Genomic DNA, 25,002 nt, shown 5'->3' with positions numbered 1-25,002 from the left:
TACAACTATGTGTTACTTTGTGGTGTCTTGATTGTCTGTACATGTCCCCACTTAATTTGTAAAGTGCTGCGGATTATATGTTGGCACTATATAAATAAAATTATCATCATCATCGACGTCTACGTGGTCTATAGACAATATTTACATTACAGTGTAACTTCGACTACTCCTCATCTATGTCCATATACCCATAGCCTTATCCCAAAATGCTGCACACTAAACAAGACAGCACAGTATCCCCTCTGTGAAAGGAACACTTGCTCCAAGAACAGGTTGTGTACATGGGGTGAAGCGGGCCAACAGTTAAAACATTGGCAAGAAAATCCTTTAAGAGTTCAGGAGGTTCCAAATGACAGATAAAACAAACAATGATAGGCCTATGAAAACTTCTGGCTGCTGGGCTCTCGGAGGTTAACAAGGCTCTCTTTATTACTGCAACTTTTCAGAAGTGAATAAAAATTATTACTTTGCCCTGTTTCTGCCCCCATATGTTAGGAAAGGGGGGGGGGGTGGAGGACGGGATAGGAAAAAAATGGAAAAAAAATACACAGTGGAGTAATAAGGTAGCAGTGTCAAGCTTTTTTGAAAATTGAAACAGACAAGCCCTTAATCATGGAAACTTCCCAAGTTGTCACGGTTTATTGTGGATGAACGTCCTAAGAAAATATATTTAAAAATGAAGATAAAAGCTAATTTCAAAGAAAAAAAAAAAAGAATTACATGAAAGGGCCAAGAAGAGTAAAAGATACAAATATGACTCGTTTTCTACTGCATAAGCAGCCAAAAATGACAACATAGTATATGATTACCCATAATTCTGCCAATTTTCCTTAATCTTTTGCAAAAAAACACGGTTCTACTCATAGCTTTTTCGCTGCCAGATTTAGGAAAAACTCAATTCATTTATTTGCACTGAGCTGCGTTTTGGTACTAAGTAAAGAAGAAGGGAGTCCGTGTATTTTGGCCGGTGATTTGGTAAAGCACTTACACTCTGCTATTCATTTGTGATAATTATATTCTTTATTTAATGATGCTGGCTGATTGCAGTTCCTCTACTTTCCACGTTCTGTTCCTCCACCTCCTTCTATCTGCCTCAAAGAAATGCACCTCGTTCTTGAATCGTTCTTGTGGTTTCAACTTTGCTTGGCTAATGAAGCAATATATTCCTGGGAGCTTTAAAAATTACTGCTCGATCAATCAAGTGGACTCATGGCTTTTAAGAAAGTCAACTATCAATTTAAGCCCTCTATATCCACTGTAGGTTGTACCCCTGGGTTCCTTCTCCAATGGGCAAAAGTAATTTCCACTCCCTCTGGATCCCTACACAGCCCAGTGATTCTTTCTCTTTGTATAAGCATACAAATGGAGTTTTTGCATTTTTTTCGCCCAAGAAAGACATTCTGCACAAACCCTATTCACAGCCTGACGAAGGATACATTACTTGAAACATTGCTATACTTCACTCTGAAGTTCATTCATATTTTTTGGATATTATCGTGGAAAATTAAAATAATAATAATAAAAAAACATTCCTTTTGTGCCTTTTCTTGATGTGCTATTCCTTTATACAATATTAATTTTCTGAAGAAGTAGGGCGTAATGTGGCCTGCTCCATTGGAATAAACACCCAATCTCTTCTTTGCAACATGAATTGGAGGTTGATCACCCCCCTACTGTCTATAGTCATTTTAAAGTCTTCATCTGTCCGGTATTCCTGTTTTTTTTATTGAAAGCAGTGTGACAACCAATATTGCTGTCACTATACCTGTAACTCTCACATGAGCTGCAACCAATGGGCAGGAAAATGTCCAGGACTAGTTTTTTTTTTTTTTTTTACTATAGGCCTAAAAACTAAACAGGTATGTAGTTGATAACTACCTGCCTGTTCTATCAGGCACCAGCTCAGAGAGGTCACTGACCGCTCCTGCCGGCGATTCAGCTGTTCATTGTCAACAGAGCAGCTCTTCTTCTTCCGGGCTGCTCTGTCGACAGGCGAAACTGCTGACGTCATGCTGATTGACAGCCGACTCCGCGTAGGTAGGCAGAGATCCATCTGGACAAAACTTTTACAAAACTAAGCTTCCCAGCTGATTGGCAGGTGACTGACTTCTTTAAAGGGAACCTGTCTAGTACTATCTACACTGCCATATAGCGTTGTTAGTGATGCAATGTGCGTCACTAACAAGCTTTTTTTCATTAAAATCGGTTGTAGTATAGTGATTTTATAACATTATATGCACTTTGTCCTACCTGCTCGTATTCAGTCATAGGGGTGTGATTCTCATATTCAGTCATGGGCAGCACGACATCCAGTCACTGCTGGCGCCACCCATGTATTTGAATAGTGCTCCGGCAAGGTTGCGTCTAGATCAGAGGTGATTTTTTGTCCTCACTTGAGCCACTCCGATCTAGACGCTTCACTGCTGAGGAGACTACATCGTAGTTGCTGGAGTGAGGGCCTCAAAAAAAAAATCACTGAATTTGACTGAATACGAGCAGGTAGGACAAAGTGTATATAATGTTATAAAATCATTTTTTTTTTATGTAAAAAAGCTTGTTAGTGATGCACATTGCATCACTAACAACACTATGGGGCAGTGTAGATAGTAGATAGGACATGACAGGTTCCCTTTAACTACAATAAACTGATCACCAGCATATGTTGGCGCTATAGAATATGTTGGCGCTATAGAAAATAAAAAAGTATTATTAATTCTTAATATATGGAATAACTTGCCATTTTGAGAAAGACCCATTAACATTTTATTGTTTTGATCCACAAAGAGTGGTCATCTAACCTCTATCGTTTTGGTACAGGAAGAAGATATACGGTATCTGAGCATCAAAAATGTAAAAATTTATGTAGACAAAATGTATGTGGCAAACAGGGTCTGTGATCAAAAATAACGGTGTGAACTGAAAAGCAGTTAATAGTGATGTCACCCAAAATCCAAAAGTGATGTAAAAAAATATTAAAAACTTAAGAACCTAAAGTGTGCCTGTCCTTTGACATAAAACCAGTAAAAAAGCATGATCTTGCTGTCCTCATCCCAAAAAGTATGAACTACATTTGTTGCATATACCAGTCTAATATGCCCAAGAACGGTCATGCTCCGTTTTTGTAATGCCCCATTTTTTTCAGTGGGTGGTTCCTCTTCATCATTATTCAAGTCAATACTAAAAGGTGCAGGAACTTCCTTTCCCTAATTTTCCAGCATGCATTGCACCCGCCATTGTCTTGCCTGCCCTGACCTGAAAATTCACTTCTCATTTCTGTGTGCAGTTTAAAGCAGCACTCCTGAAGGTTTTTTTATTGCACCGCTGGAGTGGTGCTTGAAATGTAATTCCCCTGCCTCCTGTCTCATGCTCACCTGCCACCTTCATCCTTTTCCAGCATTGCTCCAGTCGGTCTGCGGTGAAAAGTGACTTGCCGGCAGCTCCAGTGTTTCATGGAGGTCACTGTGGAGGTTCATGTGAAGGTCACTTTTCAATACAAGTCTATGAAAGCCTCGTTCTGGCTCTCGTAGTCTTGCATTCAGAGCTAGTGATGTAACTTCTGACTTCCGGACAGTCAGAAGCTGTGCTTACAAGATGGCGCAGTGGCACAGGAGTCGTCCCGAAAAACAGTGAAGATGTAGTAGGGTAAGTATATGACTTGGGGCAGGGGACTTACATTTAACCCCTTACTGGCCTGGGGATTATTAGTACGCCCCAGGCCATCACCCCCGGTTCAGTGAGGGCTCCAGTGGGGAGCCCGCACTGAACCGAGCACATGTCAGCTGATTGTTACAGCAGACATGTGCCCGCAACAGCCGCGGGGGGAATCGCGATCCACCCGTGGCTGTTAACATGTTAAATGCCGCTGTCAATCTCTGACAGCGGCATTTAACATCGCCGCGCCAGAAGCGCGGTATTAGCCCCGCCCATCGGTGACCCCATCACGTGATCGCGGGTCACCGATGGGTGGTCATGACAACCCTGGGTCTGCAGCAGACTCCAGTGGTTGTCATGTAAAGATTACTATGAGTGCCACCTAGTGGTCGGAGCTCAAAGTACAGGAGCATTTCTGCTACATCGAGGTGATCTGCTGATCACCTCTATGTAGCAGAGGTGATCGGACAGTTGCTGCTTTTAGTCTCCTATGGAGACTAGTGAAGCATGCAAAAAGTTAAAAAAAAATGTTTTTAAAACTATTAAAAAATATAAAAGTTTAAATCACCCCCCTTTTGCCCCATTCAAAATAAAATAAAAAATAAACCCCACATACACATATTTGGTATTGCGCCATTCAGAATGGCCCATCTATCAATATAAAAAAAGAATTAATCCGATTGGTAAACGGCGTAACAAGAAAAAAATTCCAAACGCCAGAATTACGTTTTTTTGGTCACAACAACATCGCAATAAAATGCAATAACGGGCGATCAAAACATCGTATCTATCCCAAAATGGTATCAATAAAAACGTCAGCCCAGCGCGCAAAAAATAGGCCCTCACCCGGCCCCAGATCACGAAAAATGGAGATGCGACGGGTCTCAGAAAATGGAGCAATTTTTTTTTTTTAGCAAACTTTGGATTTTTTTCATCACTTAAATAAAAAAGAACCTATTCATGTTTGGTGTCTACGAACTCGTAATGACCTGAAGAATAATAATGGCAGGTCAGTTTTAGCATTCAGTGAACGTGGAAAGGAAAAAAAAAAAAAAAAACAACTGTGGAATTGCATTTTTTTTAGCAATTTCATCACACTTGGAATTTTTTTCCCCGTTTTCCAGAACATGATATGGTAAAACTAGTAATGCCGTTTAAGAGTACATCTCGTCCCGCAAAAATTAAGCCCTCACATGGCCAGATTGACCAAAAAATAAAAACGCTATGGCTCTGGGAACAAGAGGAGCAAAAAACGAAAATGCAAAAACGGAAAATCCGAAGGGGTTAAAGCGCCACTCCAACGATGAAAAAAAAGAAAACGCTGGAGTGGTGCTTTAAAAGAAAGGAGTGCAAGAGCATAGACAAAGACACTGACACTTCAAATAATTCTGTCTTGGCTTTCCTACTTTTAGAGACGGATTAGACTTGACAACAGGCAGTGCACAGCAAGTTAGGGAGTAAAGGACCCATAGTGGCCGGTACTAAGGGTTGTAAGGGTAAGACATTGTTTTTCAATAAAGTGATTTACTGACTTAAAGTGCAGTGACCATATAAACTTTCAGGCCAACAATGTATTTCCTTTCCTGTTTCAGTCATTCTTCATATCCACTTGGAACATATCAATATTAGTGTTGAGCATTCCGATACTGAAATATCGGGTATCGGCCGATATTCGTGGTATCGGAATTCCGATACTTAATTCCGATACTTTTACAATATCGAATACCGGAATCGGAAGTTCCCATAATGCCTGCGCTCTGCAGTGTCTCTGAAGGATGACAAGCTGGATGGCAGCGCTCAGCTGCGATCCAGCCTGTCATCAGAATGCCATCCCAGCGTGGGAGAATTCTCCTGATCGTTTAAAAGCCGGCGGGCGGTAAAAAGCGGCCGGCTTTTAAACAATCACACAGCCCCATACTGCTTCCCCGCAGCCTCCCACCCCGATCCTCCGCTCCCCTCGCCACCTCCCATCCCGATCGTAAGTTAGGACTGGGCGGGGAGCGCAGCACCAAGGAGCAGGGAGCGAAGGACCCGGGCGGGGAAGCCGGCAGTGAAAAGACTTCACCGCCGGCTTTCCCGTTCTGTGCTGCGCTTTCCCGCCGGTTATTTCAAATGAACAGCTGAGGTATCAGGTGATGCTGATCAGCTGTTCATTTGAAGTAGCCGCGGTGCCCTCAGAGGGTTCACGTGAGTTCATGCTTGACTCACATGAACTTTCCCACGGCCGCACAGGTCAGCCTCACCTCCCAGACGATCAGCCCGTCATGATTGGTGTGTGTGGGTGTCTGTGCGTGTGTGCGGGGTGTCTGTGCGTGTGTCTGCGAGTGTGTGCGGGGTGTCTGTGCGATGTGTACGGGTGTGCGCGGTGTCTGTGCGATGTCTGAGAGTGTGTGCGGTGTCTGTGCGGTGTCTGTGCGATGTCTGCGAGTGTGTGCGTGCAGGCAGACATAGGCCGATGTGACACTACTTCTCCCATCGGCCTATGTCTGTCCCCCGTCCACTCGTGCCAGCAGGATCAGCTCGATGGGAGCAGTAGTTCCCATCAGCCTGATCCTGTTATTTAAATTGCCCTACTGTTTCCCCAATAAATTTTAAATACATGTCATTGGTGGCCAGTGGTTACCTACAATAAATTAGTTCATACATTACCTGTCCCCGCCGATCGCCACCTAAAATAAAGTAAAAAATAAAAAACTACACCTATACTCACCTAGACACCTAATTCCCCGAAGCCATCGATCTCCTGTAATAAAATATAAAATAATAAACCACAACCTTATCCTTACCCCTCCGTAGTAGTCCACGAGTGTCCCACGATGATCTCCAGTTTAGAGCAGCCACATAGAATGTGACCGCTCTGAACCGCTGCCGCCGCTAGAATGATGGGGCCGTAAAGCACCCCCGTTCCTGCCTGCTGTACCTGGCTGGACACAAATATAGTGCGAAGTCCCACGTCAATTTTTTTTTAATTATTTCAGGAAATTCATGAAATAATTAAAAAAAATTGATGTGGGGCTTCGCCCTATATTTGCGTCCAGCCAGGTACAGCAGGCAGGAACGGGCTGCGCCCAACCACCAGCTGCCTATTTGTACCTGGCCGGACACAACAATATAGGGAAGCCCTTTTTTTAAAAAATTATTTCATGAAATAATTAAAAAAAAATTGACGTGGGGCTTCGCACTATATTTGTGTCCAGCCAGGTACAGCAGGCAGGAACGGGCTGCCCCCAACCACCAGCTGCCTATTTGTACCTGGTTGGACACAACAATATAGGGAAGCCCTTTTTTTCTTAATTATTTCATGAATTTCATGAAATAATTAAAAAAAAAAATACGTGGGGCTTCGCCCAATTTTTGTGTCCAGCCAGGTACAACTAGGCAGCTGGGGTCTGGAATCCGCAGCGTAGGGAGGCCCAAGCTTTCTGGGCCCCACCCGCTGCAAATTGCAGTCCGCAGCCACCCCGGAAAATCGCGCGTTCATAGAAGCGCCATCTTCTGGCGCTGTACCCAACTCATCCAGGGCCCTGGTGCGGTGGCTCACTGGGTAATAAAGGGGTTAAGGCCAGCTTGGCATTATCAGCTGGCCCTAAGCCCGAAATTCATGGGGTCACGCCAATATTAGACATGACCACCATGAATTTCTAGTAAAGTATTTTAAAAAAACACAACACCCAGAAAAAAGTCCTTTAATTGACATAAACACACAATTCTTTATTGTTCTAAATTAAACTATACTTATCATCACGCCCATTCCAGCTGAAGCCAACGATCTCCTGCAATAAAAGAAAAATAATAAAGCAACCTCATCCTTACCTTTCCATGGTTCCCACGACAGCTTCAGCTCTGCTACATCGAGATGACAGGCTGGACCGCAGCAGAACGCTGCCATCCAGCCTGTCATCCCGCAGACACTGAGAAGCGCAGGCTTGCTTGCGCTCCTCAGTGTCTCTCTGTGACGGCATAAAGATGAGCCGAGGTCATGTCCAATGAACTCGGCTCACCTCATGCACGTCACTGACAGCGTGGGAAAATTCTCCTGCACTCAGCGCTTCAGCGTGAGAATTCTCCCACGCTGTCAGTGACGTGCATGAGGTGAGCTGAGTTCATTGGACATGAACTCGGCTCATCTGGATGCCGTCACAGAGAGACACTGAGGAGCGCAAGCATGCCTGCGCTTCTCAGTGTCTGCGGGATGACAGGCTGGATGGCAGCGTTCTGCTGCGGTCCAGCCTGTCATCTCGATGTAGCAGAGCTGAAGCTGTCGTGGGAACCATGGAAAGGTAAGGATGAGGTTGCTTTATTATTTTTCTTTTATTGCAGGAGATCGTCGGCTTCAGCTGGAATGGGCGTGATGGTAAGCAGAGTTTAATTTAGAACAATAAAGAATTGTGTGTTTATTTCAATTAAAGGACTTTAATCTGGGTGTTTGTGGTTTTTTTTTAACTTTGACTATGGGGTTAGTAATGGGGGTGTCTTATAGACGCCTCTCCATTACTAACCTGGGCTTGATGTCAGCTGGCATTATAAGCTGACATCAACCCCAACCCTATTACCCCACTGCCCCCGCTACAGGGCAGTGGGAAGAGCGAGGCTAAGTGCCAGAATTGGCGCATCCTATGGATGCGCCATTTCTGGGGCGGCTGACGGCTGGTGTTTCTAGCCTGGGAGGGGGCCAATATTCATGGCACCCTTCCTGGGCTATTAATATCAGCCCCCAGCTGTCTGTCTAGCCTTTGCTAGCTATTAAATTAGGGGGGACCCCACGTCATTTTTTTGAGGGGGTCCCCCATTTTAATAGCTAGTAAAGGCTAGGTATTCAGCTGGGGGCTCATATTAGTAGCCTGGGAAGCTCCGTGGGTATTACCCCCTTCCCAGGCTTCAAACATCTGCCCCAGCTGTCTGCTTAAACTCCGCTAGAGCTTAAAATTAAGGGGAACCCCACGCCAATTTTTTTTTAAATAAATCCTTTATTTTAACACTAAATGACAAGTACAGTAATCAACACTGTCACTGTACTTCATATATATATGTGACTGACATGTTTCTATCTATCTAATCTATGTATGATTCTCTATTCCTTCTATTCTAAATTGTCGGGTACAGATGCTGAATTGCCGGCCGGCTTTTTTAAAGAGACAGTGCATGAAAACACTATTATATTTTTAAATAAATCCTTTACACTAAATGACAAGTACAGTAACCAACACTATCACTGTACTTATTATATATGTGATTGACATGTTTCTATCTATCTATCTAATCTATGTGTGATACTCTATTCTTTCTGTTGTAAATTGTCGGGTACCAGTGTATGCCGCTGATGAATTGCCGGCTTTTCGCGTAATACATTCTACATTATTCTTAGTTGTTTTACTTCATGTAGAATTAACCTACAAGGAAAGAAAGGGTTTATTTTCATTCCGATATTTGTGTCCCATTGACTTGCATTGGTTTCCGGTATCGGAATCGGCGATATCCGATACTTTTTGGGTATCGGTCCGATCCAATCCGATACGATATTTCCTGATATCGGAAGGTATCGCTCAACACTAATCAATATTACAGAGGTCAGGACTCTACTTTATGAGGCTGTTTGGCTTTCCTCTTTTGGTCCCTGCAAGGGCAATTTGGCCGATATGGCTATTCTGGCTGAAGCAAAGAAAACGTGTTGCATAAAAACGTTTTTTTTCGCTCTACATGTAAGCCAAACAAATATTTAAAACAGTAGTCATCTGGGAATATAGAAAAAAGAAAGTAACTACAGGAAATGACATTACAAATAAATTCTTAAATACTTGTAAAGTAGCAAATAAAACCCATTTTTTACCAAATACCATATAATGACTGACCGTCTGCTGTACTGATTTACATGTCTCAAATTGGTAATGCCTCATTTCATTTAAAATAAGCTCTGGAGGCAGATTCTCGGGGAGAGCTGTGTCAAGTCCACAGATCTTAACAGCTTATTTACATACTAGATGGTGGCCCGATTCTTACGCATCGGGTATTCTAGAATATGTATGCGGCCGACCGGGCGCAATCAGCAGAGCGGTGTTTAAATTTGGCGCCAAAAGCGCTGATTAGTCGCTCCCCGGTCCTCCCTTCACACTTGCCGTCGGGAGATCAGTGGGCCAAGCCGCTGATCTCCCGACGGTAGCCGCATGAGAGCGTGTTTAAATTTGGCGCCAAAATCGCTGATTAGTTGCGACCAATCAGCAAAGAGGTGTTTAAATTTGGCGACAATATCGGTGATTGGTCGCAGGCGGCGGCCACGACCAATCAGCGAACCATGTTAGTGAGGACTGGAGAGCGTGTTTAAATTTGGCGCCAAAATCGCTGATTAGTCGCTCCCCGGTCCTCCCTTCACACTTGCCGTCGGGAGATCAGCGGGCCACGCTGCTGATCTCCCGACGGTAGCCGCATGGAGTTCAGCGGCGCCGCCGGTTGGGGTACTTGTGCTGCCAGCTGCTGGGAGATGAGCGGCTAGCGCCGCTCATCTCCCGACTGCATCGCCGCTGACCTCCGTCCGGCAGATGAGCCGCTAATGGCCGCCATCTTTTTCTGAAATCCCGCGTCGCTGATTGGCCGCGGCCGGACCAATCAGCGACGCGGGATTTCCTGGACAGACAGAAAGACAGACAGACAGATGGGATAAGACGATTATATATATTAGATTCATGAAAACAGACTCCTCTGGAATAAGACATCGGATCTCATATATAAAGGTATCATTTTATTCAACTTTCAAATGACCTATACGCCCACATAAAAGGCTTTGGAGGGTAGAGCCTATTGACATATTCCCTTTAACAGGACAGGTGCCTGTGAACATGTGCATTAGGAAGCTCCACATCCTATATTAATATATGAAAGAAGATGTGCCAATGGATATTCTTGCCTAAAACTGGAGAAATGAGGTGTGATAAGGTAAGAAGAGGCTGCTCACAATGCTGTCCACCCTGTCTATCTAATGCAATACTGGAGATACCAGGGGAAGTGAGGTAAGAAGAGTCTGCACACACTGCTGTCCACCATGTCTGTCTGATCTAATACTGGAGATTATATATAAAAATAGAGGCTCGTACAGCCAAACTAGTTCAGTGCTCAGAAGGAAAATTGTATATATTAGTGAAAAAAATAACCTTTGGCACAATGGAGAAGCAAAATGAAGTTCTTTTCAAAATTAATTTTATTAGAGCGACCAGTAAAAGACAGATATTACACTGTGTTCCAAATTATTATGCAAATAATATTTTCTCAGAATCTCCCAAATTACCTATATGAATTGCAGTCATTGTAATTTTCCAGTCAAATAACTATTAGAGTACAATTGAAAGGTTTTTGTACAAACTGCCTATGATAACAGTATATTTAAAAAAAAATAAAACACTCAAACTGCACTCAAACTGCATGTTCCAAATTATTATGCACAGCAGAGTTTTCAACCTTTTCATTTTTATAAAGAACAAAAAAATGGTCATTTTTGAAATTATAAGCATTAGCAGGTTATTACAAACTGAAATCAAACAGTTTTCAACTCAAAACTTTATTCTAGGTGATGTTACATTTGCACATAGGACCCCTTGTCCGAAAGGAGCTTCTGAACTCTCTCGTCCATTGAATTTGTCAGGTTTTGGATGGTTTCTGCTTCAATTGTTTTAAATGAGGACAGAATACCCTCCCAGAGCTGTTGCTTAGATGTGAACTGCCTCCCGCCATCATAGACACTCCTTTTGATGATGCTCCAGAGGTTCTCAATGGGGTTGAGGTCAGGGGAGCATGGGGGCCACACCATAAGTTTGTCCCCTATTATGCCCATAGCAGCCAGAGATGCAGATGTGTTATGTGCAGCATGAGACGGGGCATTATCATGCATGAAAATGATCTTGCTGCGGAATGCACGGTTCTTCTTCTTGAACCATGGCAGGAAGTGCTGTTTGAGAAACTCAACATACATTATGGAGTTCATCTTTACCCCTTCAGGGATCCTAAAGGGGCCGACAATCTCTCTCCTCATGATTCCAGCCCAAAACATTACTCTACCTTCTCCTTGTTGGCACCGTAGCCGTGTTTGCATGGGGTGTCCATCAACCAGCCATCCTCCACTCCATCCATCTGGACCATCGAGCGTTGCACGGCACTCATCGGTGAACAAAACAGTTCGATGGTCCAGATGGATGGAGTGGGCATAAAAGGGGACAAACTTATGGTGTGGCCCCCATGCTCCCGACCTCAACCCCATTGAGAACCTCTAAAGCATCATCAAAAGGAGTGTCTATGATGGCGGGAGGCAGTTCACATCTAAGCAACAGCTCTGGGAGGGTATTCTGTCCTCATGCAAAACAATTGAAGCAGAAACCATCCAAAACCTGACAAATTCAATGGACGAGAGAGTTCAGAAGCTCCTTTCAAACAAGGGGTCCTATGTGCAAATGTAACATCACCTAAAATAAAGTTTTGAGGTGAAAACTGTTTGATTTCAGTTTGTAATAACCTGCTAACGCTTATAACTGCAAAAATGACCATTTTTTTTGTTCTTTATTAAAATGAAAAGGTTGAAAACTCTGCTGTGCATAATAATTTGGAACATGCATTTTGAGTGAAGTTTGAGTATTTTATTTTTTTAAAAATATACTGTTATCATAGGCAGTTTGTGCAAAAACCTTTCAATTGTACTCTAATAGTTATTTGACTGGAAAATTACAATGACTGCAATTCATATAGGTAATTTGGGAAAATCTGAGAAAATGTTATTTGCATAATAATTTGGAACACAGTGTATGCCCAACACTTCGACCTGTTTGGCCTTTATTAAGGTCATCTTTCAATGTGTTCGTCGGTGCTCATAAGCAAGTTGCTGGTGCGATGGAAGATGGTGTGTCCTAGCACGCTAGTGCGTCTCTGGGATGCACTAGCATGCTATGACACGGCATCTTCACCGCACCAGCATCTTGGTCGCTCCAATAAAATTAATTTTGAAAAGAAATTCATTTTGATTCTACATTTTGCCTAATACTGGAGATACCAAGGGAGGTGAGATAAGATGAGGCTGCACACACTGCTGTACACCATGTTGACCCCTGGTATTGCGAGTATTAGATTAGAAAAACATGGACAGCAGTGTGAGCAGCTTCTTCTCACCTCATCACCCCTGGTATCTACAGTATTAGATCAGAATATCCACTTGGTCAATTTTTCTACACATGAAGTGAGAGGGTGAGCTTCCTACGGCACATGCTCACAAGCAAATTCCTGATTAATATGCTAAGACAAGTTTCTGTCAATGTACCAAGATGGTTGCCATTTTAATGTACTATAGTGGTCACCTTCATAAACAAAATGAGTGTGATTTGATAAATAGATATTTAGGAATTTATTTATAATTAGATTTTCTATCGGAATTTTTTTTTTTCTATTCCTGGGGAACCCATTTAAGTAAGCAGCTTCCACAACACTAAATGGTAAAATATATGTAACTCTCTTAGGCTATGTTCACACATATTGGGTTTTTCAGCGTTTTTTTGGTGCAGATTTTTATGCAAATTTTCAGCTGCATTTTGCAGTACCAGCAAAGTCTATGAGAAACCAGAAATCTCTGTTCACACATTTTTTTTTTTGCTGCGTATTTTGTGCCTTTGTTGGGTTTTTGGAAAATAGAGCATGTCACTTCTTTCAGCGTTTTTTCACCCATAGGAAGTAATGGGTGGTGAAAAAAAAGTTGAAAAAAACGCATCAAAAACGCACTAAAATTTGCAACAGCATTTTTTTTTTCACTTTTTTTCAGCGTTTTTGATGGCAAAATAGAATGGAGTTCTTTTTTTTCACAGAACTTTATGTACATGTGTGCATGCATAAATAGAGACAGAAGGACAGTGAAAAAAAAACGCGTCAAAAAAATGCAGCAAAACCTGCGTTTTTGACGCAGTTGATTTCCTGCCAGAAATTAGGTTATGCTGCAGATTTGTGAGGCTGAAAAACCCAACATGGGTGAACATAGCCTTAAAGTGAGTCCGACTGAAGATATATGCTGCCTAATCCATGAGCAGCATGTATCAGGAACTGGCTATATGATCTCTGCCAGGTATGTTTGACTTGGAAACGCTTCAGCATTTCAGAGAGAAACATTCTACACAAGCCACCCTGGAGACTAGTTGGACAGGCTAGTCCCCGGCAGCTTCTCCCGCCCGCTGCCCTGGACTGACAGGTCTCTGCCTACGTACTCGTATAGGGAGAGACCTGTCACTCCAAGGCAGTGAGAAGCCTTTAAAAGAAGCTTTTAAATGATGTTATTCTCTGAGACGCAGCAGAGTTTCAGAGTCAAACGTACCTGGCTGAGATCATACATCCACTGTCTGATACATGCTTCCCATGAATGGGGCAGTGCGCATCATTTGTAAGGTTCACTTTACATACAAAGTGCATCCTTATTCCACAAAGAACAGTGTACATTAGATATCACAAAACTCACCCCCATGACTTTCCCTCGCTGCTCAACATCTTCCCACATAGAGTACACTATGAACCTGCACATGTATTTTCCAGCTCGTCCTTCCTGCTTCATTCGGACCATGCACATCCTATAAAAACAAATTAACGTCAATCCAGTGGTCTTCAATGTCCAGTCTTTATTATAATCCATTTATGGTTTCACTCGGTCAACAATGGGTGACATCATTATAGGACGCATTGTAAAACTGCAGAATCACTACAGTAGCATTCATCTAATACTGATGCACTGTAAACAGTTTGCATTTTTTTGTTCCCAACATCAAAAGACTTTATGAGTAAAATCTGACCTGGTTCCAAGAAATGCATGCTATTACCCATCACAGCGGAGCCCTGTGATTATACAAAGGTCCACGCTAGGAAGTGGATCATTTATTTAGTATGCTAGTACTCAAGGCTACATTTTTTCCTTGTCGTATAGGAGACCTGCAGAATGGGGTGCAGACGCGCGCTTTAAAGTGATCGAGAGAAGATCAGAAATGTATGTATACCCTTGGCACATTCAGTAATACCATAGGAGAAAGCTGTTGGCACTGATGGAGAATAGTTTTAGATTTCTCAAAGGAATAGGTAGAGAGAAGATAGTGCAAAAGAAGTCCAACTTACCAGAAATATATTAAAACAACACCAGAAACCTATAGTACCTTCTAGACTGTACATACAACCAACACAAGTTACAACCCAAATTCTACCCTTGCATTTCCTCAAAGTCCTCAGACATTACCAAGATTTGTTTAAATTTATACGCAATATTGTTCTAGACAATCGATGACTAATATTATGCAACGTACAACCATTACTTAAAGCTCACATTCCTTAAAGGAGTATTTCGGTCTCCATAAATGATCACCTATCCACTGGATAGATGATAACTGTTAGATTGGTCGGTGCCCCAAAGGTGATCAGGGGATTCGGATCTATCAATCACCCATGGCAGCAAAACCGCAACCAAGAAGGGTTAGAAGGAGTGGCCAGTCGTGCATGTACCGTGCCACTACACCCTAGAGCGTGCCATGCACATTAGACAGCTGTTGGCCAAATGATCACAGTCTGATCCACTGAGCCATTCCTGAGTTCTCTAAGAAAGACCCACTGCCAGAATCATCTGGCAGCGGCTTATTTTCTTGCAGAACAAAAAGGATTGGGCGATTGTCCATCACGTCACAGTTGGGAAGCCACCATAGAGATTAAAGGTTCAACTGTTCCTGCCTAAATCAGTGTTCAGATCACTTAATGTCTAATGTATATAGGGGCCTTAAGTCTTTGACACGGACGAAAATAGCAGAGGGCAGCGTTCCATATAGCCAAGTTTGTGGCATAGAGGATAGACCAGCAGTACACATGCAGAAGCAGCCAATCCATAAGCCTTCTCATAGCCATATTCTTGTGGCAAGGGAAGAAGGGCAAAATGATTGCCCCACAGTTAAGCTTCGATACGACATGCTACAGGTCTAGAGGATAACTAATAACAGTGTAGACGGCATACACTCTTGCACTGAGATTAGATGATTTTGGAAAAGAAAATAATCCGGCCTGCTGAATTTCAGTGGCTGACCTTTTCATTCCCTCTGGTGATAAGGCACTGCCATAGAAGCACAGGAACCCTTGGCTGAGCCAGGCACTCTTGTGTATGGAGGACCCCAGAGAGATCACTGTGGCTGATTGATCGTTTTGACAGCTATCTAATGGGTATGGAGACCGTAAAGGGAATCTGCTACCATGTTTTTACTACCCTATCCGAAAGCAGCATGATCTAGAGGCAGAGACCCTGATTCCAGCAAGTCTATGGGCTTGAATCCTAGTCTCACTATAGGTAACAGTTCTTAAATTTGACATTTAATGAATTCTGTTAGGGCATGCTGAGAGAGGAGTGCAGCAAGGGATGGCAGCAGCTCCACAGCAAGGCTTTTGGAAAAGCTGTCCTCTCAGTGGGCATGGAATGGGAAAGTGCGTATGTAAAGAAATCAGCAGAGGGAAGGAAAAAATATACAGTACGTGAAAGCCAGACACATTTCTAGTTGCACTACTTCTAATATACATCCACCGTGATTGTGTTATTTATTGGTAATGGTAACATTTAAAGGGGTGCTGCACTACTTTCATTCCAGTGGCTGCTTGCTGCAGTTTTGATAAAATTACTGTTTTATCTGCTGCCATGTAGTCCTTCATATTCATGATCTCCGTATAACCCCATCCCTCTATTGATTGCCAGCTTTCTGTCTATGCATGATTTACTCAGAAAGCTGCCAATCAGTGGTTGGGGCGAGGTTATACAGAGATCATGAATATGGAGGACTACATGGCAGCAGGTTTATTAGTCCTCTAGTAAACTACTTCTGATAAAACTGTGATTTTATTGAAACTACAGCAAGTGGCCCATTAAGTGACACATCGCTGGAATCAGGGTCTCTGTAAATAAATTCAGATTAGATGGCAAAAACCTTGTGACTAATTCTCTTTAAGAACTGCAAAGTCACTGCTTTAACCGCATTAGTATGACCTATGGGAAAAGTTCTTCTACAACCTCCGCATTTAATTTGGTTCTTAGTACAAAGCTATAAGACAGACATTACTAAAAAATGTAATAACTAAGTGAACCATATCAAGTCCTTTACATTTTCATAGAAAAATATTCTATATCACAGCCTACTGGCCCTCAATTGTTAATGGAATTCCTAATTAGAAAGAAATCTCAGACTCCCGACAAGTAACTTTTTGGACAATCACTGACTTATGTCCGACTCTTCCAAACCATTCAATGGAATACTGTGAAGCTGAGAGTGAATAAAGTGAAAGTCCACAGCAGATTATACCTTTCCCAAACTAACTCAATTTCTATGATTGATGTATCATAATGTTCCAATTTACAAACTTTTATGAACTCGTATTTTTTTGTGTGTGTGTATGCGAAAAAATGGCATTTTAAACTACACCTGCAATCTGGATTATAAAAGACGTCTATTTTCTTAGTCCATAAAATTCCCTGACTATAATCAGTGCTGTTTGTAACGCAAGACCTGCTGCGCATTAAAAGTCTGACTCATCATTGTCAAACCACAAAGGTAACATTGCATTCCTGTTTACAACATTTTAATAAAGTCAATCGCAGTTCCTCGCCAGTCGGATTAGCAATTTTTTCCATATGCAAAAGGAGACTTCGATTTAACCTAGTTACGTCAGCAGTCTAAACGCTAAATACAAAAAGCAACACGATAGAAATATCACATCAAAGTGACATAGAATGACAGGGAGGTAAGAATACATTAGAATGAGGGAGACGGGGCTGCGAATATCTCTGGCCGTGTATTATGGTAATGTTAGATGTGGTCGAGCTGGAGCTATTGTGTAATGATCATTCAGAACGAATGGATATGGATATATAATGAATATGACTGAGGGTGGTTACCAGATTTTGTAGACATTCACCCATCATTAATCGAAAAAATACACTTTTACAGACACGGGCACAGGCTGGTAGCTAACACCAGTCTGCCCATCCAGTCCACACTAACAGCGACCAGGGGTAACACAACAACAAGGAGACATGGTACATTTGTATGTAATTGGTTATATTTTAGCAATATTGTACCATATGAGAGACTTTCCAGTCATGGGACTGAACAGTCACTTAAAGGAAATCTGTCAGCAGGTTTTTGCTATGCAATCTGAGGGCAGCATGAGGTAGGGGCTGAGACACTGATTTCAGCGATGTGTCACTTATGAGGCTGTGTGCTGTGTTTTATCAGCAGGAGCTTTTCACTGCCCGGACTGGGGCCCACGTGAGCCCTGGTCCAACGCCACCCCAAAACTGATTAGCAGTTTACTGTCAAATAATGCACACACAAAAAACTGCTCATCAGGGATGTGATCGGGGTTAACGTTCCGAGCTCTGCTACATCTAAAAAGTCGAATTGTATCACAAATGCTGCACCCAGTAAACTAAGTGATACAGTCCTGCTCATGCTATTGGCACCCATGAAGTTTAAGTACATAATGTGAAATATCGCCAAAAAAAAAAAAAGAATCAAATGAAACAGTTTTTGTTTAGAGCGCTCGTGTTAAACACAAAAGAGTAAATGATGAACAATAATTTAGAACAAAAAACAATGACACGGTTTGTATTAATTTAGTATGGAAACACATTTTGACTCCCCTATGGTAAATCACAAAAGAGATTCACCTGTGATTAATTGTCGGAGCCCCTGTGACATGAAGTAGCCAATGAATGAGAACTTCAGTGTTTTAAAAAGCCACATGGTAGGCCCTGTTCCTTTTACACAATGGTGAAGACAAAGGAGCTGAGAACTGCTATTATTATCAAACACAAGACTTCCAAAGTATATAAGGCCATCTCCAAAGACCTTGGTATACCAGTTTCAACAGTGCGCAATGTTATTAAGAAGTTTGCCAACCATGGAACCGTCAAGAACCTCCCTGGACATGGGGGAAAGAGGAAAATTGACAAGAGATGCCTTCAAAGGTTGGTGCGAACGGTGGAAAAGACACCACGTCAAACATCCAAAGACCTGAAGGCCAACCTGGAACAGTCTGCTGTCATGGTTTCAACAAGTATCATACTAGGCACACTAAACTAAGTAGAGTTTTTTGGACGAAGGCCAAGGAAGAAGCCATTGCTGAAGAAAAGACATAAAAAGGAACGACTGATCTTTGCCAAAGAGTACCTTGACAAACCACAATTCTTCTGGGAAAATGTTCTGTGGACAAATGAAACAAAAATAGAGCTTTTTGGCAATGCTAAGCAACAGTTTGTTTATAGACGGCGCAATGAGCTTATAAGGAAAAGAACACCTTACCAACTGTTTAGCATGGTGGAGGATCCATAATACCGTGGGGTTGCTTTACTGTGTCTGGTACTAGTGGCCTTGACCGTATCACAGGAGTCATGAAATCAGAGATTTATCAAGAGATTTTAGAGCGAAATGTCCTACCCAGTGTAAGAAACCTTGGTTTGAGTCGAAGATCATGGGTCCTCCAGCAAGACAATGACCCAAAGCACACATCCAAAAGTACACAGGAATGGTTGAAAAATAAAAAAGGACTGTTTTAAAATGGCCAGCAATGAGTCCTGACCTCAATTCCATGGAAAAATCTTTGGGGTGAGCTGAAATCTGCCATTAGGAAAAAGAACCCTGCAAACATTCAAGAGCATGAACAAACTGCAAAGGAAGAGTGGGGGAAAATTCCAGCTGAGAAGTGGCAGAAGCTTATAGATGGCTACAAGAAATGTTTGGAGTCTGTCAGCAATGCCAAAGGGTGTGCAACAAAGTATAAATTAGGGGTGCCTTTATTGCTGCACATGCTGTTTATTCTGTTATTTTCTTTGAAATTGCAACATGGAAGTTGAAAAACAATATTTTATTGTTGTATTACTTTGGAACACTAATTAAAAATCCTGAGGATATAACTTGGGTACATTTCCATTTATTTCTGAAGATATTGTACAGTCTATGAAAAAATTGAAGGGGTGCCAATAACGGTGAGCAGAACTGTATATCGTTGGACTTGGGGTCTCTAACTACATTATGCTGCTCTCAGATGAGCTAACAAAAACCTGCTGACAGATTCCCTTTAAGACAAGTGGATAATTGGGGAACGCTCGTCCCCATTATCAATTATGTAAACATGGCACCTGAGGAATGAGCATGTAAGCAAAAAAAAATATATATATATATTTTTTTACTCAGTAGCACATTGATCTTTTTGAACAGGCTATGTGCTGGCGATAACATAACATAAAAAAAAAAAACTATATATAGGCATAGAACAACCATATTATCGATCAATCCATCACCAACATTGTTAGTCAGCCCGTGTAAGCAGGCCAGTGAAAGAGCGCTGAACTTGTAATACTGTCAATCGGGGCTTATTAAACTACTGAGTGTGTACATAAAGTGCAGCACAGATTCATCACACTGCCTCACTACTGAGCATGTACATAAAGTGCAGCACAGATTCATCTCACTGCCTCACTACTGAGCATGTACATAGTGCAGCACAGATTCATCTCACTGCCTCTCTACTGAGTGTGTACATAAAGTGCAGCACAGATTCATCTCACTGCCTCACTACTGAGCGTGTACATAAAGTGCAGCACAGATTCATCTCACTGCCTCACTACTGAGCGTGTACATAAAGTGCAGCACAGATTCATCTCACTGCCTCACTACTGAGCATGTACATAAAGTGCAGCACAGATTCATCTCACTGCCTCACTACTGAGCATGTACATAAAGTGCAGCACAGATTCATCTCACTGCCTCACTACTGAGCGTGTACATAAAGTGCAGCACAGATTCATCTCACTGCCTCACTACTGAGCATGTACATAAAGTGCAGCACAGATTCATCTCACTGCCTCACTACTGAGCATGTACATAAAGTGCAGCACAGATTCATCTCACTGCCTCACTACTGAGCCTGTACATAAAGTGCAGCACAGATTCATCTCACTACTGAGCATGTACATAAAGTGCAGCACAGATTCATCTCACTGCCTCACTACTGAGCGTGTACATAAGGTGCAGCACAGATTCATCTCACTGCCTCACTACTGAGCATGTACATAAAGTGCAGCACAGATTCATCTCACTGCCTCACTACTGAGCATGTACATAAAGTGCAGCACAGATTCATCTCACTGCCTCACTACTGAGCATGCACATAAAGTGCAGCACAGATTCATCTCACTGCCTCACTACTGAGCATGTACATAAAGTGCAGCACAGATTCATCTCACTGCCTCACTACTGAGCATGTACATAAAGTGCAGCACAGATTCATCTCACTGCCTCACTACTGAGCATGTACATAAAGTGCAGCACAGATTCATCTCACTGCCTCACTACTGAGCATGTACATAAAGTGCAGCACAGATTCATCTCACTGCCTCACTACTGAGCGTGTACATAAAGTGCAGCACAGATTCATCTCACTGCCTCACTACTGAACATGTACATAAAGTGCAGCACAGATTCATCTCACTGCCTCACTACTGAGCGTGTACATAAAGTGCAGCACAGATTCATCTCACTGCCTCACTACTGAGCATGTACATAAAGTGCAGCACAGATTCATCTCACTGCCTCACTACTGAGCGTGTACATAAAGTGCAGCACAGATTCAGCTCACTGCCTCACTACTGAGCGTGTACATAAAGTGCAGCACAGATTCATCTCACTGCCTCACTACTGAGCGTGTACATAACGTGCAGCACAGATTCATCTCACTGCCTCACTACTGAGCATGTACATAACGTGCAGCACAGATTCATCTCACTGCCTCACTACTGAGCATGTACATAAAGTGCAGCACAGAATCATCTCACTGCCTCACTACTGAGCCTGTACATAAAGTGCAGCACAGATTCATCTCACTACTAAGCATGTACATAAAGTGCAGCACAGATTCATCTCACTGCCTCACTACTGAGCGTGTACATAAGGTGCAGCACAGATTCATCTCACTGCCTCACTACTGAGCATGTACATAAAGTGCAGCACAGATTCATCTCACTGCCTCACTACTGAGCATGTACATAAAGTGCAGCACAGATTCATCTCACTGCCTCACTACTGAGCATGCACATAAAGTGCAGCACAGATTCATCTCACTGCCTCACTACTGAGCATGTACATAAAGTGCAGCACAGATTCATCTCACTGCCTCACTACTGAGCATGTACATAAAGTGCAGCACAGATTCATCTCACTGCCTCACTACTGAGCATGTACATAAAGTGCAGCACAGATTCATCTCACTGCCTCACTACTGAGCATGTACATAAAGTGCAGCACAGATTCATCTCACTGCCTCACTACTGAGCGTGTACATAACGTGCAGCACAGATTCATCTCACTGCCTCACTACTGAGCATGTACATAACGTGCAGCACAGATTCATCTCACTGCCTCACTACTGAGCATGTACATAAAGTGCAGCACAGAATCATCTCACTGCCTCACTACTGAGCCTGTACATAAAGTGCAGCACAGATTCATCTCACTACTAAGCATGTACATAAAGTGCAGCACAGATTCATCTCACTGCCTCACTACTGAGCGTGTACATAAGGTGCAGCACAGATTCATCTCACTGCCTCACTACTGAGCATGTACATAAAGTGCAGCACAGATTCATCTCACTGCCTCACTACTGAGCATGTACATAAAGTGCAGCACAGATTCATCTCACTGCCTCACTACTGAGCATGCACATAAAGTGCAGCACAGATTCATCTCACTGCCTCACTACTGAGCATGTACATAAAGTGCAGCACAGATTCATCTCACTGCCTCACTACTGAGCATGTACATAAAGTGCAGCACAGATTCATCTCACTGCCTCACTACTGAGCGTGTACATAAAGTGCAGCACAGATTCATCTCACTGCCTCACTACTGAACATGTACATAAAGTGCAGCACAGATTCATCTCACTGCCTCACTACTGAGCGTGTACATAACGTGCAGCACAGATTCATCTCACTGCCTCACTACTGAGCATGTACATAACGTGCAGCACAGATTCATCTCACTGCCTCACTACTGAGCATGTACATAAAGTGCAGCACAGATTCATCTCACTGCCTCACTACTGAGCGTGTACATAAAGTGCAGCACAGATTCAGCTCACTGCCTCACTACTGAGCGTGTACATAAAGTGCAGCACAGAATCATCTCACTGCCTCACTACTGAGCGTGTACATAAAGTGCAGCACAGATTCATCTCACTGCCTCACTACTGAGCGTGTACATAAAGTGCAGCACAGATTCATCTCACTGCCTCACTACTGAGCGTATACATAAAGTGCAGCACAGATTCAGCTCACTGCCTCACTACTGAGCGTGTACATAAAGTGCAGCACAGATTCATCTCACTGCCTCACTACTGAGCGTGTACATAACGTGCAGCACAGATTCATCTCACTGCCTCACTACTGAGCATGTACATAACGTGCAGCACAGATTCATCTCACTGCCTCACTACTGAGCATGTACATAAAGTGCAGCACAGAATCATCTCACTGCCTCACTACTGAGCGTGTACATAAAGTGCAGCACAGATTCATCTCACTGCCTCACTACTGAGCGTGTACATAAAGTGCAGCACAGATTCATCTCACTGCCTCACTACTGAGCATGTACATAAAGTGCAGCACAGATTCATCTCACTGCCTCACTACTGAGCGTGTACATAAAGTGCAGCACAGATTCAGCTCACTGCCTCACTACTGAGCGTGTACATAAAGTGCAGCACAGATTCATCTCACTGCCTCACTACTGAGCGTGTACATAAAGTGCAGCACAGATTCATCTCACTGCCTCACTACTGAGCATGTACATAAAGTGCAGCACAGATTCATCTCACTACTGACCGTGTACATAAAGTGCAGCACAGATTCATCTCACTGCCTCACTACTGAGCGTGTACATAAAGTGCAGCACAGATTCATCTCACTACCTCACTACTGAGCGTGTACATAAAGTGCAGCACAGATTCATCTCACTGCCTCACTACTGAGCGTGTACATAAAGTGCAGCACAGATTAATCTCACTGCCTCACTACTGAGCATGTATATAAAGTGCAGCACAGATTCATCTCACTGCCTCACTACTGAGCGTGTACATAAAGTGCAGCACAGATTCATCTCACTGCCTCACTACTGAGCATGTACATAAAGTGCAGCACAGATTCATCTCACTGCCTCACTACTGAGCGTGTACATAAAGTGCAGCACAGATTTATCTCACTACTGAGCGTGTACATAAAGTGCAGCACAGATTCATCTCACTGCCTCACTACTGAGCATGTACATAAAGTGCAGCACAGACTCATCTCACTGCCTCACTACTGAGCGTGTACATAAAGTGCAGCACAGATTCATCTCACTGCCTCACTACTGAGCATGTACATAAAGTGCAGCACAGATTCATCTCACTACTGAGTGTGTACATAAAGTGCAGCACAGATTCATCTCACTGCCTCACTACTGAGCATGTACATAAAGTGCAGCACAGATTCATCTCACGGCCTCACTACTGAGCATGTACATAAAGTGCAGCACAGATTCATCTCACTGCCTCACTACTGAGCGTGTACATAAAGTGCAGCACAGATTCATCTCACTGCCTCACTACTGAGCATGTACATAAAGTGCAGCACAGATTCATCTCACTGCCTCACTACTGAGCGTGTACATAAAGTGCAGCACAGATTCATTTCACTGCCTCACTACTGAGCGTGTACATAAAGTGCAGCACAGATTCATCTCAACTAAAAGCCGAGATCCTTAGATCAGGAACAGAACAGACATTTATAGGACTTTCATAACCTTCCCAAATTCTTATAGAAACATTTACAGCACATCCTGCATTGTACTACTATATCCAATTTATTATATATTTTAGGAGTCAATACATTTTATACAAACTCCACAGCCCTGAAGTATTACTGATGACTGTCCTAAGAGTAAGTCATCAACATAAGATCGGTGGGGTTTCAACACACATCACGCCCACCGGTGGGATCTGACCCCTGGCACAACCTGCTGGTCAGCTTTTATCACATCTGACTGTGGCTGGACGTAAACAGTGGACAAAACAGAACAGATGAGCTTCGGGCAATCAGCGGCCACTGTGTTTACAGTCAGTCTGCTCGGCTTGGGCAACCTGGGAACACTGTAGCCAATAGGCGGCCACTGATTGGCTGCAACGGTCATATGACGTCTCCACCAGTTGTGGCTCTTGACTGGCTGCAGCGATTACATTGTGACAACCCCCACTAGATGTTGATGCCCGCAGATCTGTTACCTACAGAAGAACGTG

General features: G+C 42.9%; 1 protein-coding gene across 1 annotated transcript in view; it reads right to left on the bottom strand.

Moving 5' to 3' along the window:
- UQCC1 (ubiquinol-cytochrome c reductase complex assembly factor 1) overlaps nucleotides 1-25,002 on the bottom strand; it is a 150,679-nt gene that overhangs the window by 65,847 nt on the left and 59,830 nt on the right. Inside the window, exon 7 of the mRNA XM_073683536.1 lies at nucleotides 14,120-14,228. Within this exon, the coding sequence (XP_073539637.1) occupies nucleotides 14,120-14,228 (109 nt within the window). The remainder of the gene's footprint in view (nucleotides 1-14,119; nucleotides 14,229-25,002) is intronic.

Source organism: Phyllobates terribilis, unplaced genomic scaffold, assembly GCF_046119375.1.
Source record: "Phyllobates terribilis strain yellow unplaced genomic scaffold, ASM4611937v1 Scaffold_5__5_contigs__length_657084704, whole genome shotgun sequence".
NCBI classification, from domain to species: domain Eukaryota; kingdom Metazoa; phylum Chordata; class Amphibia; order Anura; family Dendrobatidae; genus Phyllobates; species Phyllobates terribilis.
This window is presented reverse-complemented; position numbering and strand designations above follow the sequence as displayed.